At 44.1% G+C, this 21,236-nt stretch overlaps 1 protein-coding gene across 2 annotated transcripts in view; it reads right to left on the bottom strand.

The window, feature by feature from the left end:
* The window catches only part of Mboat2 (membrane bound O-acyltransferase domain containing 2), a 130,419-nt gene that overhangs the window by 64,577 nt on the left and 44,606 nt on the right, over positions 1-21,236 (bottom strand). For both annotated transcript variants that reach the window (XM_028768852.1, XM_028768853.1), the window contains exons 2-3: positions 18,583-18,728; positions 14,144-14,221 (exon numbers count right to left, since the gene is read on the bottom strand). In XM_028768852.1, the coding sequence (XP_028624685.1) occupies positions 14,144-14,221; positions 18,583-18,728 (224 nt within the window). The remainder of the gene's footprint in view (positions 1-14,143; positions 14,222-18,582; positions 18,729-21,236) is intronic.

Below are 21,236 nucleotides of genomic sequence, written 5' to 3'. Positions count from 1 at the left end.
ATCTTTGTTTCAGCTCATGATGTAAAGACCAGGCCCAAGAAATGGGAAGTGGAAGACAACACCTGCAGCTCAGCAAGAACTGAGCTGCCTGGAGCCTCTTAGAATCTGGGGCTTGAGATAGAAGATGGTCAGCTCGCCAGCAGTCACTCACAGGTATGCTGTGGACCACTGTCCAGCGAGGCTCTGTGAATACAACATAGAAGGAGCCTCAGTCTGTGTCACTTGCAGACTAGCGTCTGGTATAGGAGACAAATATACAGACTTCCATGTACAAAGCACACCATGGCTGGGACTCTGTGGGAAACTCTCTCACTTAATCCCAGTACATACATCATTGAGCATGCATGTACATGCATGTGCATGTGTGTGTGTCATTGTCTGTGTTACCAGGGACTGAACACATGGCCTTACACATACTAAGCAAGCTACATCTCCAGCCCTTCCCTCATTTTTTCTTTGAAAGGGACTCCTGCTACATTTCTCTAGCCAACCTTAACTTACTATGCAGGTCTAAACAGGCCTTGAACTTTAAACCCTCCTGCCTCAGCCTCCTGCATGATTGGGGTTGTAGGTCTGCACCAGCTGGTTTTTTTTTTGTTTGTTTGTTTGTTTGTTTGTTTTGATTTTTTTCAAGACAGGGTTTCTCTGTATAATCCTGGCTGTCCTGGAACTCACTCGGTAGACCAGGCTGGCCTCGAACTCAGAAATCCGCCTGCCTCTGCCTCCCAAGTGCTGAGATTAAAAGCGTGTGCCACCACCACCCGGCTGTTTTCACATTTTAACATCTGTGGAATCAAGAATACCCCTCACAACAACCACATGTAATCCTTTTCTTGGTAGTACATGAAACATTTAAGACCCATGGCATCCTTGTGGAATCCATTGGTCTTGACATGTTCCCCATCACCCTGAAGCAACAGGCCTGACAGAATAATGGAATGGCCTTTTGAAGCACAATTACAGGGCCAATTAGGTGGCAACAGCTTGGAGGACTGGGGTTCTCAATATGTGTCCAATCTGTGGTACAATTTCTTCCATTGGCAGGATCCATGGGTCCAGGAGTCAATCTGTGGTACAATTTCTTCCATTGGCAGGATCCATGGGTCCAGGAGTCAATCTGTGGTACAATTTCTTTCATTGGCAGGATCCATGGGTCCAGGAGTCAATCTGTGGTACAATTTCTTCCATCGGCAAGATCCATGAGTCCAGGAGTCAAGGGGTGAAGAGTTCCACCTACTATCACCCCTAATATCCACTAGAAAAGCTTTTGCTTCCTGTTCCCACAACTTTAAGTTCTGCTGACCTAGACATTTTGGTTCTAGAGTGGGGGACAATCCTGCAAGCAGACACAACAAATATTTCATTGAACTGGAAGCTCAGACTCCCCCCTGGCCAATTCTGGGCTTCTGATGCCTTTAAGCCAAAAAGCTAAGAAAGGAATGACAAGGTGACTGATTCAGATTACCAAGGGGAAACTGGATTGCTTCTCTACAAAGGAGATAAGAAAGATTATGTCTGGAGTGCTGGAGATACTTCAGGGCATCTCTTGGTGCTGCCATGTCCTGTGATTAAAGTCAATGGGAAACTACAACAGCCTAATCCAGGCAGGATGACAAAGGGCACAGATCCTTCAGGAATGAAGGCATGAGTCATTCCTCCAGGAAAAGAGCCAAGACCTGCTGAGGAGCTTGCAGAGTATGGGGGGACTATAGTAGTAGGGGGAGGTAGTTGTAAATGCCACCTAAGGCCATACAGTTGCAGGAAAGAGGATTATAACTGACATGAGTGTTTCTGTCTCACTTTGTTAAGAATGTGTTTGGGCAGATATTTGTATTTTCCTGTAGTGGGAGATATTTAAATCTCCAACCCAAATATGTCTGGTCAAAGAAAACACAACTCAGTAATTATGAATATATTCTGTAAGCCTAGATTGGGCAGATACCCCTACACTACTCTGTTCCCCAGCTATGAGACCCTTATAACTTGAGGATTTTCCAGACCCTGCATCTGTCCTACCTCCATTGTCTTCCTCCAGTCATCCTCCCCTCCTCTTCCCACCAATCTTTATTTCTCCACTTCCCCTTCCTCTGCCCAATCACTGGCTCCAGCCTTTATTTTACAAATTAAGATGGGCAGAAGGTTCACTAGAAATCACCTGTGTAATGACTTTGCAGCCCTTCACAGGAAAGGGGAATTAGTATCAGAATACAAGGCCAGGGCTATCCACAAATCCTTCCTGATTTATGACATAATGTAACATCAATTAAGAGAATATCAGTGGTTATCTTATTTAAATTCTGAGATACTAAAAGAATCTCTCTCAAGAGATACTGCTACCTATTCTAAAATTTATAATACATTTGTGGTTTGTACCTGGAATATCATGTCAGGCAAAATTATGACCTGGTTATTGTTGTCATTTGGAAACTAAGCATGATATAAGGAGATGTAATTCTGTGTCAAGTTGACAGGGGTGGACTTTCGATAGTTATTCTTGGTTGTCACCTTGACTACATTTGGAACTAACTAAAACTCAAGTGGATACATACACCTGTGAGGGAGTTTTCTCAATTACATCTTTTGAAATGGAAGAGCCACCTTTTAATCTGGATCCTTTGGGGTAGAAGATCCACCTTTAATCTGGGCTACATCATCTGCTGACAGACTAAATAAAGGACGTGGAAAAGGAAGCTTCTACTCTGCCTGCTCCCCGTCACTCTCACTGGCGAGTCCATTCCTTCACTGGCATTAGAGCATACTTCTTTTCCCAAAGCATATATATCCCAGCATATAGTGAAGACCAGCAGAGACATCAAGCCTCATGGACTGAACAACTACTAAAGTCTTGGACTTTCCATGGTTAGGCAGCCATTGTTGGACTAGCTGGACCACAACCTGTAAGCCACTCTAATAAATAAGTCCCATGGACGGACGGATGGATGGATGGACAGACAAACATTCTATGCTGGATGGACAGACAAACATTCTATCAGCTCTGCTCCTCTAGACAACTCTGACTAATTCGGGGGTGGGGTGGGGTGTGTCTCATTAAATTCTCAGCACAGTCTTACAAAAGTTATCTCTATTACTCCTAAGTTAACAATGAGGAAACAGGTTACAGAAGCTGGGTTACCTGGAGAGACATCAACCAAGGGGGTGAAGACACTTGACTGAGCTGTCAAGTATTCTCCCACAGTGTAACACAGCTTGCCAGCAGTGCAACGCAGTAACTCACTTCACCAGAGAAGGGAAAGGGTCCTCCAGGGTCAGGCAGACACGGCTGGGAAAGGACAGCAGGAATTCACATGGGGGTGGGGTTCCCAGCAAACACAAAAGAGCAGAGTGTGGAACAGTAGGGGGTGTGTATACAACTACAAACGGTTCATTATGGCTACTCTGGCAGCAAGCAGGGAGTCAGTGCTATGAACTGAGAGTGCACAGGCAGGCGGGGCAGCCACAAAGCCACTGTCAGGCTGCCAATTCGGAGTCTGAAGCAGAAGACAGGAGTGATCAGACAGACATCCAGAAAGACCACCTGGGCAGCAGGGCACAGGACAGGGCAGGGCTGGGACCAGCTGACAAGAGGCCAGGTACAAGAACAAAGAGGAGCAACGGTGGCCCAAGGTGTCAGGAGGGAGAGAGTAACAGCCAATGCTCACTGCCAGTCTCTGGGGCCATAGCACATGCTGGGCACTCTCTCAAATGCTTAGAAATGCCCAGTGCCCAGAATGACCCAAGAGGAAAGTGAAGCCAAGGCAGCTCTGTGATGTGGGAAGAGGGGAGGAGGGTTTACTCCTTTCTTCTAGCCTGACACTCTAGGAGGAGAACAAGGCAGAAGACAAGAGAGCAAAGATGAGACCTCCTGGTACTGGTGCTCCGAGCTTGGATGGTAATGATGGAACAGAAGCAGAGGTTCTCCACCCAGGCAAGTCCTAAAGACAAGGCCAGCCTCCCAGAAGAGGCCACATGCCCCGCAGTCTCCCTTTGTGACTTCTTTCCACCTCACATCTTTCTGCCTCAAGAATTATCCGTACTTTACCTTACTACCCCACCCTTTTTTTAGTTGATGTGTCTACATGTTTGTATGACTAGAGGATGCCGAATTTAAAGATCACAGAAACTACAGACTGGTTTTAAAAAAACATCACTTAGATCACTTGAAATTTTGAAAAAGAAGAAAAAAAAAACTGAAGAAACCATTTTATATGCTTGGCCCATTTGTATATGCTTGGCCCAGGGAGTGGCACTATTAGAGGGTGTGGCCTTGTTGGAGTAGGTGTGTTGCTGTGGGTGTGGGCTTTAAGACCCTCATTCTAGCTGCCTGGAAGCTAGTATTCTGCTAGCAACCTGCAAATGAAGATGCAGAACTCTCAGCAACTCCTGCACCATGCCTGCCTAGATCTGCCATGTTCCTGGACTGGATGATACTGGACCGAACCTCTGAACCTGTAAGCCAGCCCCAATTAAATGCTGCCCTTTATAAGACTTGCCTTGGTCATGGTGTCTGTTTACAGCAGTAAAACCCTAAGTAAGACAAAAAGAAAACATGCTTCTGTCTTTGGACAGTATTTTCAATCAATCATCCCTCTTGCCTCTGCCAATTTGCCAAGGAAAACCAGAATCCTTGAGCCACTTAAGCCTACAAGGGAGTAAATCAGTCACAATAGTTCTGTAGAACTGATATGTTGTGCTTTAAGATGTAAGTAGCTACAAAAAAGAGCATGTAATTTAACTTGTTTCTGCACACGTTAAAGTTCTAACGCCTCAGAGAGCTATAGGACAGGTGGACGCTGTACTCTACAGTCTAGTGGTTTCTAATCTTTGGTGTTGCAAAAGGAAACTGTTTCCAATATATGAATAGGGGACAAAGAACTCAGAAAGGCAAACGGGCCAGTTCCAGCTTGGACTTCCGTTATCTCCTTCCTACAGAAGGAGCCGCTCAGGCTCAGCAACCTTGGGCCAATCTCAAGGTCAGAAAAGATAAGCCATCCCATCTCCTTCCCCAGCTTCTATTACATTTAAACAGCTGCTGGATTTTCATCACTGGAAAGGGATGCTCCCCCTTCTACTGCACCTTCACCTAAATGCCAGGCAGGTTTTAGGTCATTAAACAGTTCCTGTTACCCTTTGCCCTTCCTTCCATAAGCACTCAAATATGGATAGTGGAACAAGCTGATAATAATAAAAAGTCACTATTTTTTTCCTACACAGATTTGTTTTAAAAATTATATTTCTGCTACATTTACCAGAAATTTTAATGTGTTACTTTAAAGTCTATATTTATTACAACTTTGCTAATCAAGCAAATCATTTCAAAAATTCTGGACGGTTTAAACTATGGAGTCTAAAACTAGAGATGACTGCTAGTCAAGCATTTAGTTAAAGGTTAAACCTTTTTAGAAGACCCCCAGATGCTACATCTCAGAAATTTGATATTAAAAAATGTCACACACAGTAGTATCTCGATGGTATCTGTTTTTCCTTCAAAAGATGTATCTGGAAGTTTATGCTAGCTGGTAAGCAAAGAAGAATCTTTTTGTTTAAATAAAAAACTTTCTTTAAAAGACTCAATAAACAGACTCACAACTCCTAGCAACATGGATGGCTTTCAGAGAATGTAATGTTAGAATCCAGCTGCCACGACATCTGCAGCACCCCTTACCCTCTCAGACGCTGCTGAGAGGCACTCACTGAGAAACACCTGTGAGTCTCTAGCTAAGGGACTTGTAGGGCCCAGGGCTTCTTGCCTGGGGAAGTGAGTTTACATCCAAGGGGTATTAATGGCCACGCATCCAGCTCCCCATCCGGCTCCCTGCCTCCTGTCTGGGTGTCAGAGAACTGGGCTGCTGGCTGTCATCGCACCCTGTGGGCTCTGCCATCCTCTCTTCAGAGCTCATGAAGCAACGTGTTCTTCAGAGCCCTTCCTTGCTATGGTCTCCCTGTGTGTCTGCTGTGGTATTAACAATTCCCCTGGTACACTCCACCCCCTCAGCCATCTGCCTCAGTGTCCTTATGAAGCCCCACCTCTGAGATCTCTCACACAGGCTGTTACTTGTTCTGTGACCTTGCTCAGTGACTCCACCGAGGAAACTTCCACTTCCTCACCTGTATCTCCTGCACAGTGTTACCCCATCAGGAAAAGGGGGCATTTAAAAACACCAAACCCCTCAGTACAGGGAAGCCAGAGCTTCAAGTCACTGTCCAAAGGCTCTTCCTGTTCAATTCATTTCCTGACTGTGATGAGAAGTCCCTGTCAGAGGTTGAGAAGATGTGCCACACCACAGGGGGCTGAGGCATCTATAGTCATCAAGTAGGCACAGCCTTCCAATACAACTGCAATTCTTACCTAAAACGCAAAAGAAAATAATAACCCAGCATCCACGCTTATTTTCCTTGAAAAACTTTTCTATTGCTGTGATGAAACACCATAACCAGAAGCAATGGGAGGAAAGGGTTTATGTGGTTTATGCTTCCAGGCATTGTTTATCATCAAAGGAAGTCAAGACAGTCACTTAAGGAGGGCAGGGACCTGGAGGCAGAAGCTGATGCTGAGGCCATGAAGGGTCGCTGCTTTCTGGCTTGCTCCCGTGGCTTGCTCAGACTGCTTATAGCACCCAGGACCACCTGCCCAGGGATGGCTTCACCCACAATGGGCTGGGCCCTCCCCATTGATCACTGATTAAGAAAGATGTCCTACAGCTGGATCTTATGAAGGCATTGTCTCAATTGAGGCTCCCTCCTCTCAATGGCTACAGCTTAAGTAAAGTTGACATAAAGCACCAGTCTTAAAGCAAACTCCAAGGCATCAAAACAAATAACAGACTTTACTGTCATCCATTACGATGCTTACATGAGCTCTTTTTTTTTTTCAATATTAAGACAGGAATTAAGAGACTCTTAGAACAAAGGTACTATTGGTTTCTGGATAAATTCAAAGCCCAAAGACAAATCTTTATACTTCATTAACAACCAATAATCTCATTTTAGTCATTAGAACTACCTCATTTTTAAGTAATGTATGATTATTATTTTCAAGACCAGAATGGTATCTTGATGGAATAGGCAAGCCACACCCACATGAAGACTGTTACTAGTGGGTGACAGTGGCTGAGCTTGGCACAGTGCCTGATATATAGCAACTCAGGCAACATGACCTATGAAGAGGGAAGGTTTAAAAAAAAAAACAAACCCACTGGAGAGATGCCTGTATTTCCTAACTGAAACACAAAATTTAGTCAGTGCCAGCTCTCCCCAAAGAGCGTCCACTTCCCTTCCCACCACATGTTATTGTCTCACAGGATCCCAGGATTACCCTCAGAGAAGTTAATGTTTTCCCCACAGAGTTACTGCTGAGCCACTAACCACTACTAATTAGCTTCATGAGGACACATTTTCAAATGGCTGGAGGCTTCTGCCTACCAGATGGCAGCTCGAGGATCACCACTCACTGTGAACACGGTTAGTGTAATTCAGACAACAGTTTTTATCTGGAAACCCACACTTCAGAGTCTCAGTAGCAATGGACCCTAGAACTACCCCATCTTGTGATGTGGGGCCTATCAACTAACCCTGCCTCTCTCCCTCAGTACCACCCCTCCTTGCCAGCAATGGTCTATGGGGAGGCCCAGAGAGAGGTAAAGCAAGCATCTGGGGAGAGAACACTCCACTGCACAGCAGGCGCCTGACCCCCTGCCAAGCAAGCTCTTAGGGCCACTAGCAGGAGGGGGGGGACTCCACACTGCCTAGAAGCCTCAGCGGTAACACTAGGAACCAGAACCCAACCCAGACAAAGCATTCAAAACCAAGAGCTATAAAAGTCCACTCAGCAGAACAGAATGTAACAGCTCATTTCCCTTAATGAGCTTTCTTATCTATATGTTCTAGAGAAAGGCAAACTATTCTATGACAGAGCTCACACTCTAGGGAACTCCAAAGTGAACTGTAGCTCATGGTGGTGAATATTGCAGGTTACAGGGTTTGGGGTTGGGACAGGACCCTCTGCCATGGCACCAGTGGACACCAGAGAAAGATTCAGCAAGACTCTAACTGAAGGTGGCCTCTGAAAGCATTTCATCTGTAAGTTTAAATGCTGCTTCCTGGTGTTCACATCCTATTTTTCTAATGAAAGTATACCCAGATACCCACAGTATGAAGAATATGACACAGTACCCCCTCAGCTGAGACACTGAATTCACCCAAGGCCGTGAAAGGTCTAATCCCAAAGCTGGTGAAAATTTGGCAGAATTGGAATTCAATACCACACAGTATGGCTCCAAGCCAACATCCATACAATCTACCATCAAGGTCAACTGCTGGAGGTCAGAGTTTGAATTTGACCTTTTCTTGTGTCTTAGTCAGCTGCTGGATTTTACCACCTAGTAGGGAAACATTATCTCTTAGCTTCTGGAAACTGCAGGGCAATAATGAAGGCTATCCACACAGGTGGGCACCTTGGTTTCAGGACAGGAGGTTTAAAACCGCCTACGGTTTGAATCTGAATGTCCCCCTGGGTTCATGGTGTTAGTGCCTATTCCTCTGAGGTCATAGTTTGGGAGGCTGTGGAATCTTAGGGGGTGGGGACCGCCAGGACCTGCCTCATCACGTGATCTTCCAAATCTGTGAGCCAAAATGAATTCTCCCTTAGCTGCTTCTGTAAGATATTGGGGTCCCAGAAGTACAGGGGTAGCAAGCACAAACCCCCTTCCCACAGTTCTCAAAGGTGTCTCCCACAGCACGGGGTCCTCACATGCTTGCCCTTTCACTCCGAATGCTCACACTTCTCATGCTTTGATCTCTGGGTCATTGGTTTTGTTCACAATCACTTACCAACTTACAAGGAAAGGATTCTAACTTCTCAGGACCAACACCCTTCCCATGGTCTACTTTTCTGCAGTTTATATTAAGATAATGGCCATTCTCTTGTATTGTTTTCAAAGTTTTGAGACTGTCTTTATGAAGTTGAAAGCAAATTTTTCAGCAGATTTTTTTTCTAAGTAGTACACAAAGGGCATTCTGGTTCCCATACCCATTCACAAAAGTTGATTTAGCATTGAAAAGTACATCACAACACCACGGGATCCAACCACACTGTGTTTCCTTCTGTAGGGAAAAATGCCTTCCTAAACCCACATTGGCATGCTGAAGCCCTGATCTCTTCCTTCCCTCTTCCGTGACTCAGGTGAAGTGGCTCCAGCATCCTTGCCTTACCTCCAGCCCTGTTCTCTTTCTGGGAAAGAAGAGACATACACTCAGCAGCAGATGCTCTGGTATGCAGTCAAGGAAGCAGCTCTGCTCCTGGGAGGGAGGAAGGCAGAGGCTGTGCAAGACTCCTTCAGGGCAGAGCTGACATGTAGCCATGAGACTCTACAGGAGGCAGAGGCTATGGCTAGACAGCAAGTCTAGGAGGTCAGGTGGGCTGGATCTGCTATCAAGCAGAAAAGATACTAGTCTACCATCTACTCATTCATTCACTCATTCATTCATTCATTCATGCATGCATGCATGCTTGTATACATTCAATCATTCAGCAGACACTGAGAACCATCTTCCAGGTACTATACCACACCCTGAAGCAAGATTTTCCTTATTAAACGGTTTGGCTGAATCTAGTCCAGTTCTGTCTTTGTAAATACAGTTTTACTGGTGCTCAGCCACACTTCCGTTGCTTTTGCATCCTAAGAACAGAGTGTATGATAGTTGTGAGAAAGGCTATATGACTCGCAAACCCTAAAGTTCACCATATGGTCTGTTACAGAGACAGTTTGCCAAATCCTGCTTTGGAAAATGCTGGATGAATCCAGCAAAAGCCCAGATCTCCTTATATTAATTAGGAGACTTAATATCCTAGTCCATAGTGAGCTAAAATGTTAGTGTCCCTCAAGAGTTGGTGTTGACACCTAACGTCTACACAAGGGTATCTGGAGATGGGCTCTGCACGTGATAATGTCATACAGGAGCCTCATACGAGGGTTTTAAAAAAGACCTCACAGAGGAGCCCAAGAGCACTCACTATTGTACCTTTGACCTCAAGGTCAAAGAAGAGGGCTGAGTATGAACCAGGAAGCAGTTCTAGTCAGACACACAAAGTCTGCTGCCACTTGATCTTGGACTGTCCAACCTTCAGAATTTTAAGAAATAAGTTTCTGCTGTTTTATCAGTCACCAGTTTCTGGCATTTTTGTCATAACAGCCTAGACCTACTAGTAAGACATGCAGGCTGTTCTGCTTCTAAACACTCTTCTGAGTGCCTGTCACCTAACCCCTCCCCCACAACACAACTCAACCAACCTCTCCCCAACAATTCACCTAAACCCTCCTCCAACTCACATAAACCCTCCCCCCAACTCCAAAGCCTACATGAAAATACTACCTAGGAAAAACCACTGGATTCCAGAATAGATTTTGTTTTGTTTTAGATGTCTTTATGTACACTAATGTTTTGCCTGCATGTATGTCTGTGCATCAAGTGCATGTCTGGTGCCCGAGGTCAGAAAAGGACATGGGATACCCTGGAAGTGGTGTTATAGGTGGTTATTGGGGATTGAATCCCTGTCCTCTGCAAAAGCAAGTGCTCTTTTGTTTTGTTGTTCTTTGTTTTGTTTTGCTTTTGAGACAGAGTCTCATTGGCTGACCTGGAACTTCGTCTTTAGACCAGGCAGGGTTCTAACTCACAGATATCTACCCGACTCTGTCTTGCAAGTGCTGGCACACACGGTTAGAACAAGTGTTCTTAGCTAAGGATTTCCGATCCATCTCTCTAGCCCCTAGATAAAGTTCTAATAAATTATCTAGATATGGATCTGAAGGATACAGCACATATGAGTGTTTTAAAAAGGGAGCTATAGAAATCAAGTTTATAGTCCATTAAAATATTTGAACTAACACATGGTAATGTTACATAAAGGAGAACAATTATATTAGTGAATATCTCATAAAAATCACAAAACTGGTATGCACTCAGAAAAGTACAAAGCTTTCGTTGTTAAGGATTTAAACTCTGGTTCTTCAAATAAATATTTACATTATGTAAAACTACACTGCAAAGAAGGACTATATATGCTAGCAAGAAGAAAACAAGAAAGAAAAGGTGAAGAAGTCCCGTGTGTGTGATCTGAAATAGAAGCAACCGAAAAAGGAAGCCAAGACACACAGTTTTCTAATTGTCTATCCACCTACTATTCGTTTTTAACACCAACAACTCAAAAGGCCAGGCCTCCCGCTAACTCCATCAGCAGTGACAGACGCCAGCACTGAGTTCTAGTGCCCATGAGAGTGCATGGACAAGAAGCACATTCTCCCTGGAAAGTTACTGTAGAGGGCGGCACTACTCGTCCTACATAGATGCACACCACCACACAGCGCGCTATCCAGAACTGTGGCAATGACAGAAATGCTCTCTATGTGCACTGGCCAAAACCACCACTGAACATGCCAGACATGGTGGCTCCCAAGCACCTGAAATGCAGCTGCTATAATCCCAGTACTGACTTTTACTATTACAATTCCTTCCTGAGAATCCTATATATGAATAATGTTTGCATCGTTTCCACTCCTCCGCAAATTCATGACCTCTTCTTCCATAATTATTCTTGTTACACACACATACACATATAGATACACACACACACATACACACACCCTACTGAATCTATTTAGTGTTATTTATATGTACACACGTTTAGGCCTGACCCTGTCAAGACTACTTTAATACTTATTGTTTGTATTATTATTTGGGTGTTTTATTGTTTGTTGTTGTTGTTGTTGTTTTATGACAGTCTTGCGTAGTCCAAGATGACCTCAAATGTAGAAACCTCACGCCTCAGCTTGAGTGTTGGGATAAAGGTGTATGTCACATTGGGCTAAAAAACGCATTTTAAATTTTAATGAATTTACACTAACAGAGCTAGAAGTGGGCGTGGGAACTCACACCTTGAATCTCATCAGTCTGGAGGGAGGCAAAGGCAGATGGATCACTGAGTTGGAGGCCAGCCTGATCTACAGAGTTCCAGGACAGCCAGTGCTATACAGAGAAAGCCTATCTTGAAAATCCAATAAACAAATAAACCACAAAAACTCACAGGGCTACGTGTAGTGAACAGCCGCCATCCTGTACAGTACAAGTCTGAAGTGTTAAGACATTGACTACACAGACAACTCTTGCCTTTCAGGACAAGGTGTAACTTTTTTTTGTAATCTATGAACTATCATTCTGACACAAAAGCCTATCACAGTTTTCAGCAGCCTAGTCCTCTGTTTCCAGCAATTTCAGAAACACAGGTCAGAAACACAACTCTTTCACCAGTTACGTATGATGTATCACCCTGAACCTGTCATCTGTTCAAAGCTTTACAAATAGGTCTGTAGGGACTGGAGAGATGCTCTGTGGAGTACCTGCTCCCCTTGCAGAGGATCTAGGTTGGGTTCCCAGCATCCGCATGGCTATAACTCCAGATCTACAGGATCCAACACCCTCTTCTGGACTCTGAAAGCACTGCATATGTGTGACACACACTCAGACGTGTAGGCACTCACACATACACATAAATAAAAATAATCCTTTTAAACATTTAAAATAGGGTTGTAATGATACAAAGATCGCTTCTCCCAGAACACTACCAAAATGTTCTTTTTCCTCTTATCAAAATTAAAACTAAACATCTATAAAAGGAAGAGGCACCCCAGCACGGGCTGTGGAAGGAAACGAAGATCACACATGTGAAGGTTAATCTTGTCAATTTGATTGAGTTGAGGGACACATAGGAGATTCACAGAGCACATTTCTAGATATGTCTGTCAGGGCATTTCCAAAAACTGGCCTGTGGGACAGCAAGTCAGAAGGGACCTGCCCTAAATGAGGGCAGCACCATCCAACAGGTTTGCCAACTTTCCAATAGAAAAATGTAGAGGAAACCAGCCAAGGGGTCTTCACCCTGGGACCTTCCTGAGTGGGTGGTCTGTTGCTGCTGCCCAGGCTCATACTCCAGAGAGTCAGTGTAGACTTTACACCATGGCTGTTGGGGAGGCCTCAAGTCCTTGAGCCTCAGGCTGGAGCTACATCATTGCTGACTCTGTTCTCAGGCCTCTCTCTGCCTGAACTGAGCAACTACTGGCTTCTCTAGTTCTTCAGTGTGCCACTCAAGGACTCAGATGACCACTGAGGGACTACCCAGTCTCAGGCTGTGTAAGCCACTCTAATGAAGCCTCTTGTATAATGTACACTCTAGCTCCTGTGCTAGAGAGCCTGACTAATCAATCGACAGCATCATACAACTGGAGGCATGACCAATCAAGGCAACTTCAGAAGACTCCAAATAAAATTAGACTTAGGGAAGTACTAAGATTCAGCTTTCTTATGTAAAACTCCTAGAGCCATGTGTTCTAGGAATTCAGAAATCCAGTTACATATACCATATGTCAAGTGTCACTAGTAGGGTTTACAGACGGACCATGTCCTTGGGTTTTCTCAAGAGCCTCTTCTGTAACATTTCCAGCCCAGCAATCTAGCTATTCAGCTGCTGCTTGCCTCTCACAGCTGCTTGAGTCAACATTCACTGACTCAGTAAATATTCTTTAAATGTTTACTGCACACCAAACACAGTTTTAGGGGTCTGGTTATTTCTCAGTATGGTCTCTACTTTCAGAATCCCTTCCTTGGGAAACTGCTTCCACTTCTTTGGTGTTCAAGGGATAGAATTTCCTTGTCTCCTTTGCAGAGTTCCCTCTAGTTACTTAGTCCTAAATTGACCCGCTAAATCTCCATCTACTTACTTGAGCTCTGTTCTCAACTGCTAATCACCTTGACACTGTGACAGTAGCTGTTAAACAGGAGCAATCCTGACCTCAAGGGTGTATCTGGTTTTTGTCACAGCTCAGAGTTCTAGTGTCTAACAGAGGTAGGAGCCAGGGGCACTGCTGACCATCCCACATTGCAAGTCCTCCATGTCAACCGCTCATCCTTAAATGTCAGCGCTGACTTGCACAGACAGGAGAGAGATGCACACCAAGATTTTATATGGTGTTGCTTCTTTAAGAAATCATCACCCTTCTGGAGTACCGTCGTGTAAGAAATGTGACTCTGTTACTACTTTTGATCAGGCTCTATTGAGGTGAAAGTGTTTCTCTGTATGAACGCCGTCAATACTCACTGGTGCATGCTCTCCACTCCTGCTATGATCATGATGCAGTAGGAAATCCCACTTTGTACAAGAAAGTGTAAGGCATACCTATAAAAAGTAAGAATGTGTTAGAAGCAGCCACAAACATCAAGTTCAAATGCTACAGATGGAAAAGTACAAGTGTAACCTAGAACGTTCCCATACAAAAAAAACCTTAAACCTTCCCAAGCCCAAATGACATTTGTCAAACACCCTGGACAAGTGCCCCATACCTCAGGCCAAAGGAGCTAGATAAATAAAACCAGGCCCCATAAGCCCAGCTAAATGTCCCAGCACTCCACATAGCCTAACAGCAGGAAAGTAGCGCAGGGCCATCGGGATCGAGGACTGCCACCTTCTTCATAAGTCAAGGGGCTGTCAATAAACATGGCTTTCAGAAAAGTCCTGGCAGGACTCCTATTTCCCCAGCATTCCCAACAGCAGTGTCTCTGATTTGTGCTGACCTTCTTAAGTGCCATTCACAAAACAAGTCACTAAAAACACCCAAATCTCTCCTCAGAGCACAGTGGCCCCAGTCTAATGACCTTTCTTCTAGAAACACAGCAAGTTACTATGATGTGTTTGTAGAACATTCTGGTTTGCATGGCAGTCCTTTCTAATATCCCAATACAGAAATCAAGCGTTTTAATGACAAAACTATCTAGTCACTTCACAAATTTCAGGCAAAATATGATACAGACCTCTGGGACTAAACCCAACCCAAACTATCCCTATTCACACATGCGCACGCGAGCACACACACACACACACACACACACACACACACACACGCCCTCCTTCAACTTCCCTTTTTGACGGCATGATTTACAGTAAACTTTAGCAATTGTTATGTACAAATTATTTACAAGGATCTTTAACATATGATTAAAATTACTTTATCACAGACTATCAGATAACATGAACTTAGAAAAATGCATATATGTTTTCTATAGATAAGTTACAAATAAGGAGTAGAACCCAAGACATGTCTGTAGAAGATAGGGCCTTTACCCACTGTCCGACAAGGCCAGTCTGCACTCTACACACACACACTCCACCACACACACACACACCACATATACACATCCAGAAAACAGCTATGACCTGCAGTGTTGCTACAATCAGAGGGCTCTGGGGAGACAGGAAAACATATATAAGTATAAATGAAAATAGAAGGAAACTTTAAAATAATGAATTGAAATATCATCTTACTTATCAGCAGCAGCAGTCCACTAACCTTTAGGAACGCTGCTGGGGACTGCTATGTACTACGAAGGACTTTAATACTTAAAGGGATCTTCAACGCGGCGGAGAAGCACGTCTGAGGATTACTGAAAAGTGTTCCCTTTTCTGCATAAATTTCCTTGCGACTTTGAAGCCAACAGTTTCACTCCCTGAACATTGCCCTGGTGCCTTGATAGTCTTCAGCTTCCTGCTCCTGGCATGCTCAGCTGCCTTTTGGGTGTGGAGTAACATTTAGCCAACTACCTGCCATGCTAGCCTTTGCTGCTGTGGTAAGTCAGGCTTAGCAACTGAATTCATCTTTTTGTGGACTCCACAAATGGCAGCAGGTGTCTGTTCTACCCAGTTACCATACTGGAGAGATTGCTCACACTGCCCCTCACTAAGCTATGCCTCATTAGTACCCCGTGCAGAGAAAGCGAGCTCTAGCCACTTCAGGTTTCCGGGATTGTGAAGTCACATGATGGAAAGGGTTGCCTGGGTCTACAGAGAGGCACAGTAAGAGCTAATTCAGTACTATCTGAAACAAACAGTAACAGTGAGATTGGATAAACAGAGAAATGCCCAATCTTGACCAAATGGATAACGGTAAGACAGTTTGAGCCTCCCTAATCCACAAATTCACTCAAAAGTTTCTTATTTTGGAGCATCCCAGAATGCGGGAGACCTTCAAACAGTAAAGCCTATGTAAATATTCCAAAGTCAGACACTTCTAATCCCAAGAATTTCAGATAAGGAAAACACACCTTGTAACAGACCAGTCCCTGCTCACGCTAACCAGCACTGTCTGGTGCTCCTCTGGGGTGCTCCAAGCCTCAGTAATTAATCTCTGGTTCCATTTTACAGACAAATAAAGCTAAGGTGATTGTTAGGGTGCCCAAAGCCAGTAGCTGCCAATGACAGAGCACTGATACTCCATCCAGGTCTTACTGGCTCCACAATCTAAGCTTCCACGACCCCGTGCTCTCTTGGGAAGTTTATATTACATTTGTTTGTTGTTGTTGCCTGTGTATACATGTATGCCTATAGTCCCGTGGAAGTCAGAGGACAACACGCAGGAGTCGGATCTGGACAGAACCACGTAGGTCCCAGGGATCAAACTCAGGTCAGCAGGCTTGGTGGCCATCACCTTTACACAACTAAGCCACCTCACTGGCCAATTAATATAGCAGTCTTATCAAAGATATTTAAATGAATAATAATTTTTATAAGAAGCTTGTAGGCACTAAGAAAAAGGGGAGGGGCTGAACAGAAGTAGGTGAAGTGAGCAATTATATTTACAGAGCAAATACGTCCTTCAAAAGGAAGTTGTAAAAAAAAAAGGCATTAACATTAACAAATGCGAAGCTAAAGAATACATCATAATACTTACCATCAAGTTGTTCCAGCTAACAAGAAACTATCTTGCTCTCTCCCTCTTACCCAAAGAATTTTTTAAAAAAATTCTCTCTTTTAAGATTAAAGAACCCAAGTAAGTAAGTATCTTGTTACCATATGTAACTTGAGACTTGACTGATTAACCCTGAGTTAAAGCCCGGTGACTATGATACTGTGTTATAAGGTATCCATGAAGACTTAACACCATGAAAGTCCTCAGGAAAGGACTGCAAAGAGACTCGCTCACTCTGCCTCACCCTCACCTTCCCCTGCCCAGTGTATACATCAGCTTTTCCTCAGAGCACAAAGTGAAAGAGGTTCCTAGACCAACCTGAGCTAGAAATGTCCCCAGCCCTCAGGAAAACATGCTACACACATATGGAGTCCTTAGCTATTAATGAGTGGATGTACACACTGAGATACACTTCAAGATGCGCTAGGAAGTCAGGGAAAGATAAAATAAGGGCGGGAGGTTAGTAACTACTGAAGCTAGGTAGTGTGCGTATTACAATCCCTCACATGAGTCTATGTTGGAAAAGTTCTATGGTGCTTAAAAATACACACTACCTCCTCTTCCAAGTCAAATCAGAAACCTGAGAAAACTGTGATCATATAAACATGACGTCATCCAAAAAGTAAAAAGGACCATCTACTTGGATCTTAAGACAATGGCAAAATCACAGCACTACATACACCCACCACAGGCGGTACAGTACCATAACCTATATTAGAGAGCCAGCCAAGGGCAATATGGCAGAGATGGAACAAATTATGCTCAGTTGATAGATTTATGATAGACATGGATAAATTATTCTTAGTTGATTTTTCATAAAGTCCTGGGAAACATTTGCAATTGCTGGAGGCAAAGGGCAGATTAAGAAATATCAGGTACTGCCTCCCTTGTTAGGATAAAACAAACACCTGAAGACAAGCGAGTGTTGGCCTAGGAGTGGCACCTGCCATCCAGCCTGCCGTGGAAACCACGCAAGTACAGATCAAGTGAGTACACATCTGAGACTCTGCCTTCTTACTCAGACAGGTGCCTGAAGAAGAGCAAACCCAGCTCCCCATCTGTAAACGGTGAGCACCTATGAATGCTCATCCAGGAGGGAACACTGCGAGTCACTGAGAAGCCCTTCCACACAGAGGCTCTGCTGTCTTGCCAAAAGTGACTAAGCATCTTCCTGCCCTGCTTTCCTCTGTCAGACACGCAGCAGGTGCCAAGAAGCACCACAGGCATGTAAGCTCTCAGGCCAACCCAGTGAGGAAGACCGGACCTAACACACACACACACACACATACACACACATACACACAAAGAGAGAGGGGGTGGACCCTGAGTAAAAACTTTTCTCTCTTAAACAATTTTTCTCCACCAAGAACAAACAAAAGCCTCTTGTGCTAACAGTACAAGAGTCAGTCAAATGGGCTTTCCCAGACTTGTCAGAGCCAACAGCACAGAGAAAACCCAAAGGAACAAACAACACAGTAATTTATTGGTTGTCTTGGCATAAAATATTTGCAAGGTGAGTGGAAAGAACTACTTAACAACAGACTGTCTTTATAAATCCTTCTCATGCCCCTGTTCATAAATTATAAAAAGTAAATCTTCTCTAAGACAAAAATCAAGAGATCCAATTCCCAATCCATCATTTCTAGACTAGAAGTAAAGATTTTTGAAAGAGAGCCTTGAAAGAAAACTTTGTAAGTACATTTCAGAACAAACCCCTGTATAATGTCTCCCTCTACATACTCAATTCTCAAAAATACCTAACAGCATTCATTTAAACATGATCAAAATAATTACTTACCATCCAAAGCAAAAAAATGCAAGATAAAGGCCCAAAAGAGTAGCAACTACGTGTCTGACAAAAGAGCTAGTTTTGCTTGAATGTAGATAAGTTCGAAACCAAACGGCTGCTAACAAGGCAAAGAGTTGGCACACTACAAAGTTGACCTGTAAAGAAAAATTAAAATTCTGTGTTAGCAATAGTCTAGAACTTCAATGTTACATTTAACTTCTAAAGACCAAAAAAAAAAGAAAAATACCACAGTTACTATAAAACTGAGTTCTTCTAGTATACAACAACAAAACAAACAAACAAACAAAAAACTGAAACCAATAAATAACGTGTTTCCCAGGGAGGAGCTTTAAGTTTGGGTGATGGGTCAATATCTACTTCTTGCACTGCAACTGGTAGGAGATAGGCGTGCCAAGGTGAGGTCATGTGTGGCAGGCTACCTGGAAGGGAAGGGCCAACAGCAGGGACACAGGGATGGAAAGCACAGGGTACTCTATGGTGAAGGGACAGAGAAACCTATTAAGAAGACTCAGGTCTTCACAAGTGATAGAAAAGTGAAGTTCCAAGTTTCCCACAATGCTCAAGGCAGAGCCAGCTCCCCCGAGTCTCCAGAAGTTGGTGAGATGGGGACAAAGGACTGTCCATGGAAGTGGGAGCATAGTGGGGCTTCTGGGGTCTAAGCATCACTACTGTGCCTTAGCCAAGGGCGTGGCAAGGGTGAATGACAACGGGTGGGACACAGAGCCCCGGAGGTATGCCACACACATCCCCAGGTCTAGCAGGGCTACCATTAAACCCAGCACATGCTCAGAGCCAAGCTCCTCACACGCAGAGGCAAGCCTGAGGCTGCTCTCTCCCCACTGACAGCCTGAGAACAAGGGTCCCATGGAATTTAAAGGCTTAGGGAAAGCTGCCCGCTCTCTCTCCCGAAACTCATCCTTATGAAATGTGCAAGTAAATATTTCTTAGAGCCTGCATGTAAAACATCCTCTTCCTACAGTCACAGGCAAGTAGCCTCTTGCCTTAGCTTGTGATGAGAGCAGCCAGCACTGCTGTCTGTGTCTGAGAGACCACAGTCCTCTGAAACATACTAAGTGCAAGACGAATGTTTTACTGATGGGTCCTAGCGCTTGCTTCTCCTAAAGAGTTTTAACTGTGTTTCTGAAAATTTGCCAAAAGTAAATACATTAGAAAAATCACTGTTCTTGATGCTAATTACTAACTTCTATCTACATGCGTCATAGACTTTAAAAACTTTCAAGTACTTCAGTCCTCTCTCCCAAATATCCCTTAATTAAGCAAGAAATTTATAGAGCGTTTACAACAGACAAAACCACAAGCAATCTGGAAACATAAGGTCTTAACCCTTTCTCAGGGCAACTAATATCTAACAGAAAAAGCAAGCAGACACACAGGAGCTTTGGCAGATGTCAGCCTTTTAGAAGTTGTACAGTAGATAGTTTAAGAACAAGCTTGAAAGGTGAGTGTCAAAAGCAGGTGACAACGGGAGGCAGGGCCAGGAGTCCCAACCCGGCGGAGTATTTTCTCCCCGGGCTCATCCTCATCTCACTTTGTGGATTTATATAGCATAAAGGAAATTGTGATTGTGGCAGAAGCGCTGTACAATGAGATTTCAGAGACTTTGTGACCACCTTTCCTTAACACATGCTCTTTCACACCAAGGACAGTGAGATCAGGCCACACTCCTCGCAAGTACAATTTCTGACACACAAGACTGAATTTCTTAAAAAGAATATCGAATACAGAGTTACAGAGTCCTCTAACCCTGAAGAATGAGAGCCTGTGCTGGACAATAAGGGAAAGGGTGGACTGAGGAAAAAATAATGTAAGGGCAAATGGGTGCCTGGGAGAGATGGGGGAGGGAGCTCCGCATGGCCACTGTATAATAGGCATTTAACTACTAAATACAAAAGACTGAAGATGTTTTAATAAGGTATTGTACCCCCACCTCTTTCTTGGAAGGCACAGAACAAGGTGTGTGTAGAGACCATGTACAAGGCTGCTCTTACAGTCCCTGGGGCCAAGAGAACCTGGTCTTACTGGGACAGCTGGGGTCGTGTAGACCAATCAGAGCAACAGATGTCAGAGTTGGCTAAGCCATGAGAGTGTGAAAAAAGGCAAGAGCCATTGGTGGAAGGTAACAATGTCTGACAAGACCAGGAAACAGGGATGAGCAGCTTGTGGGGAAATGGTGCTATATCTTCTGCATGTGTGGCCAACCAATCTCACTTTGTATGTCTGTTGCTTTACAAAGATGTCAGACATGACCCAATTGATGTGGCCTGGTACAGAGGCACACAGCTGTAACACCAGCTCTCCTAAGGTAGACAGACTGTGAGTCTAAGGCCAGCATGCCTACACAATGAGCGAGAGAGAGAGAGAGAGAGAGAGAGAGAGAGAGAGAGAGAGAGAGCACTCTTGTCTGAGAGAGTGAGAGAGAGAGGAGAGAAAGGTGGTGTATATTTGAGTACAGGTCAACTTTTTATATATGCTTTTTTCTTAAAGTAAAGTTCAGAATAAAAGAAGTTTTTTGCGTGACTTAACATTTTATTTTTTTCCTCCATTTACATTTCAAATGATATCCTCCTGCCCATTTACCCCTCCACAAACCCCCATCCCATCCCCCCTTTTCCCCCTCTCAG

The sequence above is a fragment of the Grammomys surdaster genome, unplaced genomic scaffold, assembly GCF_004785775.1.
Source record: "Grammomys surdaster isolate TR1022 unplaced genomic scaffold, NIH_TR_1.0 188, whole genome shotgun sequence".
Taxonomy (NCBI): domain Eukaryota; kingdom Metazoa; phylum Chordata; class Mammalia; order Rodentia; family Muridae; genus Grammomys; species Grammomys surdaster.
The sequence above is the reverse complement of the archived record's forward strand: the minus strand, read 5'-3'. Positions and strand labels throughout refer to the sequence as shown.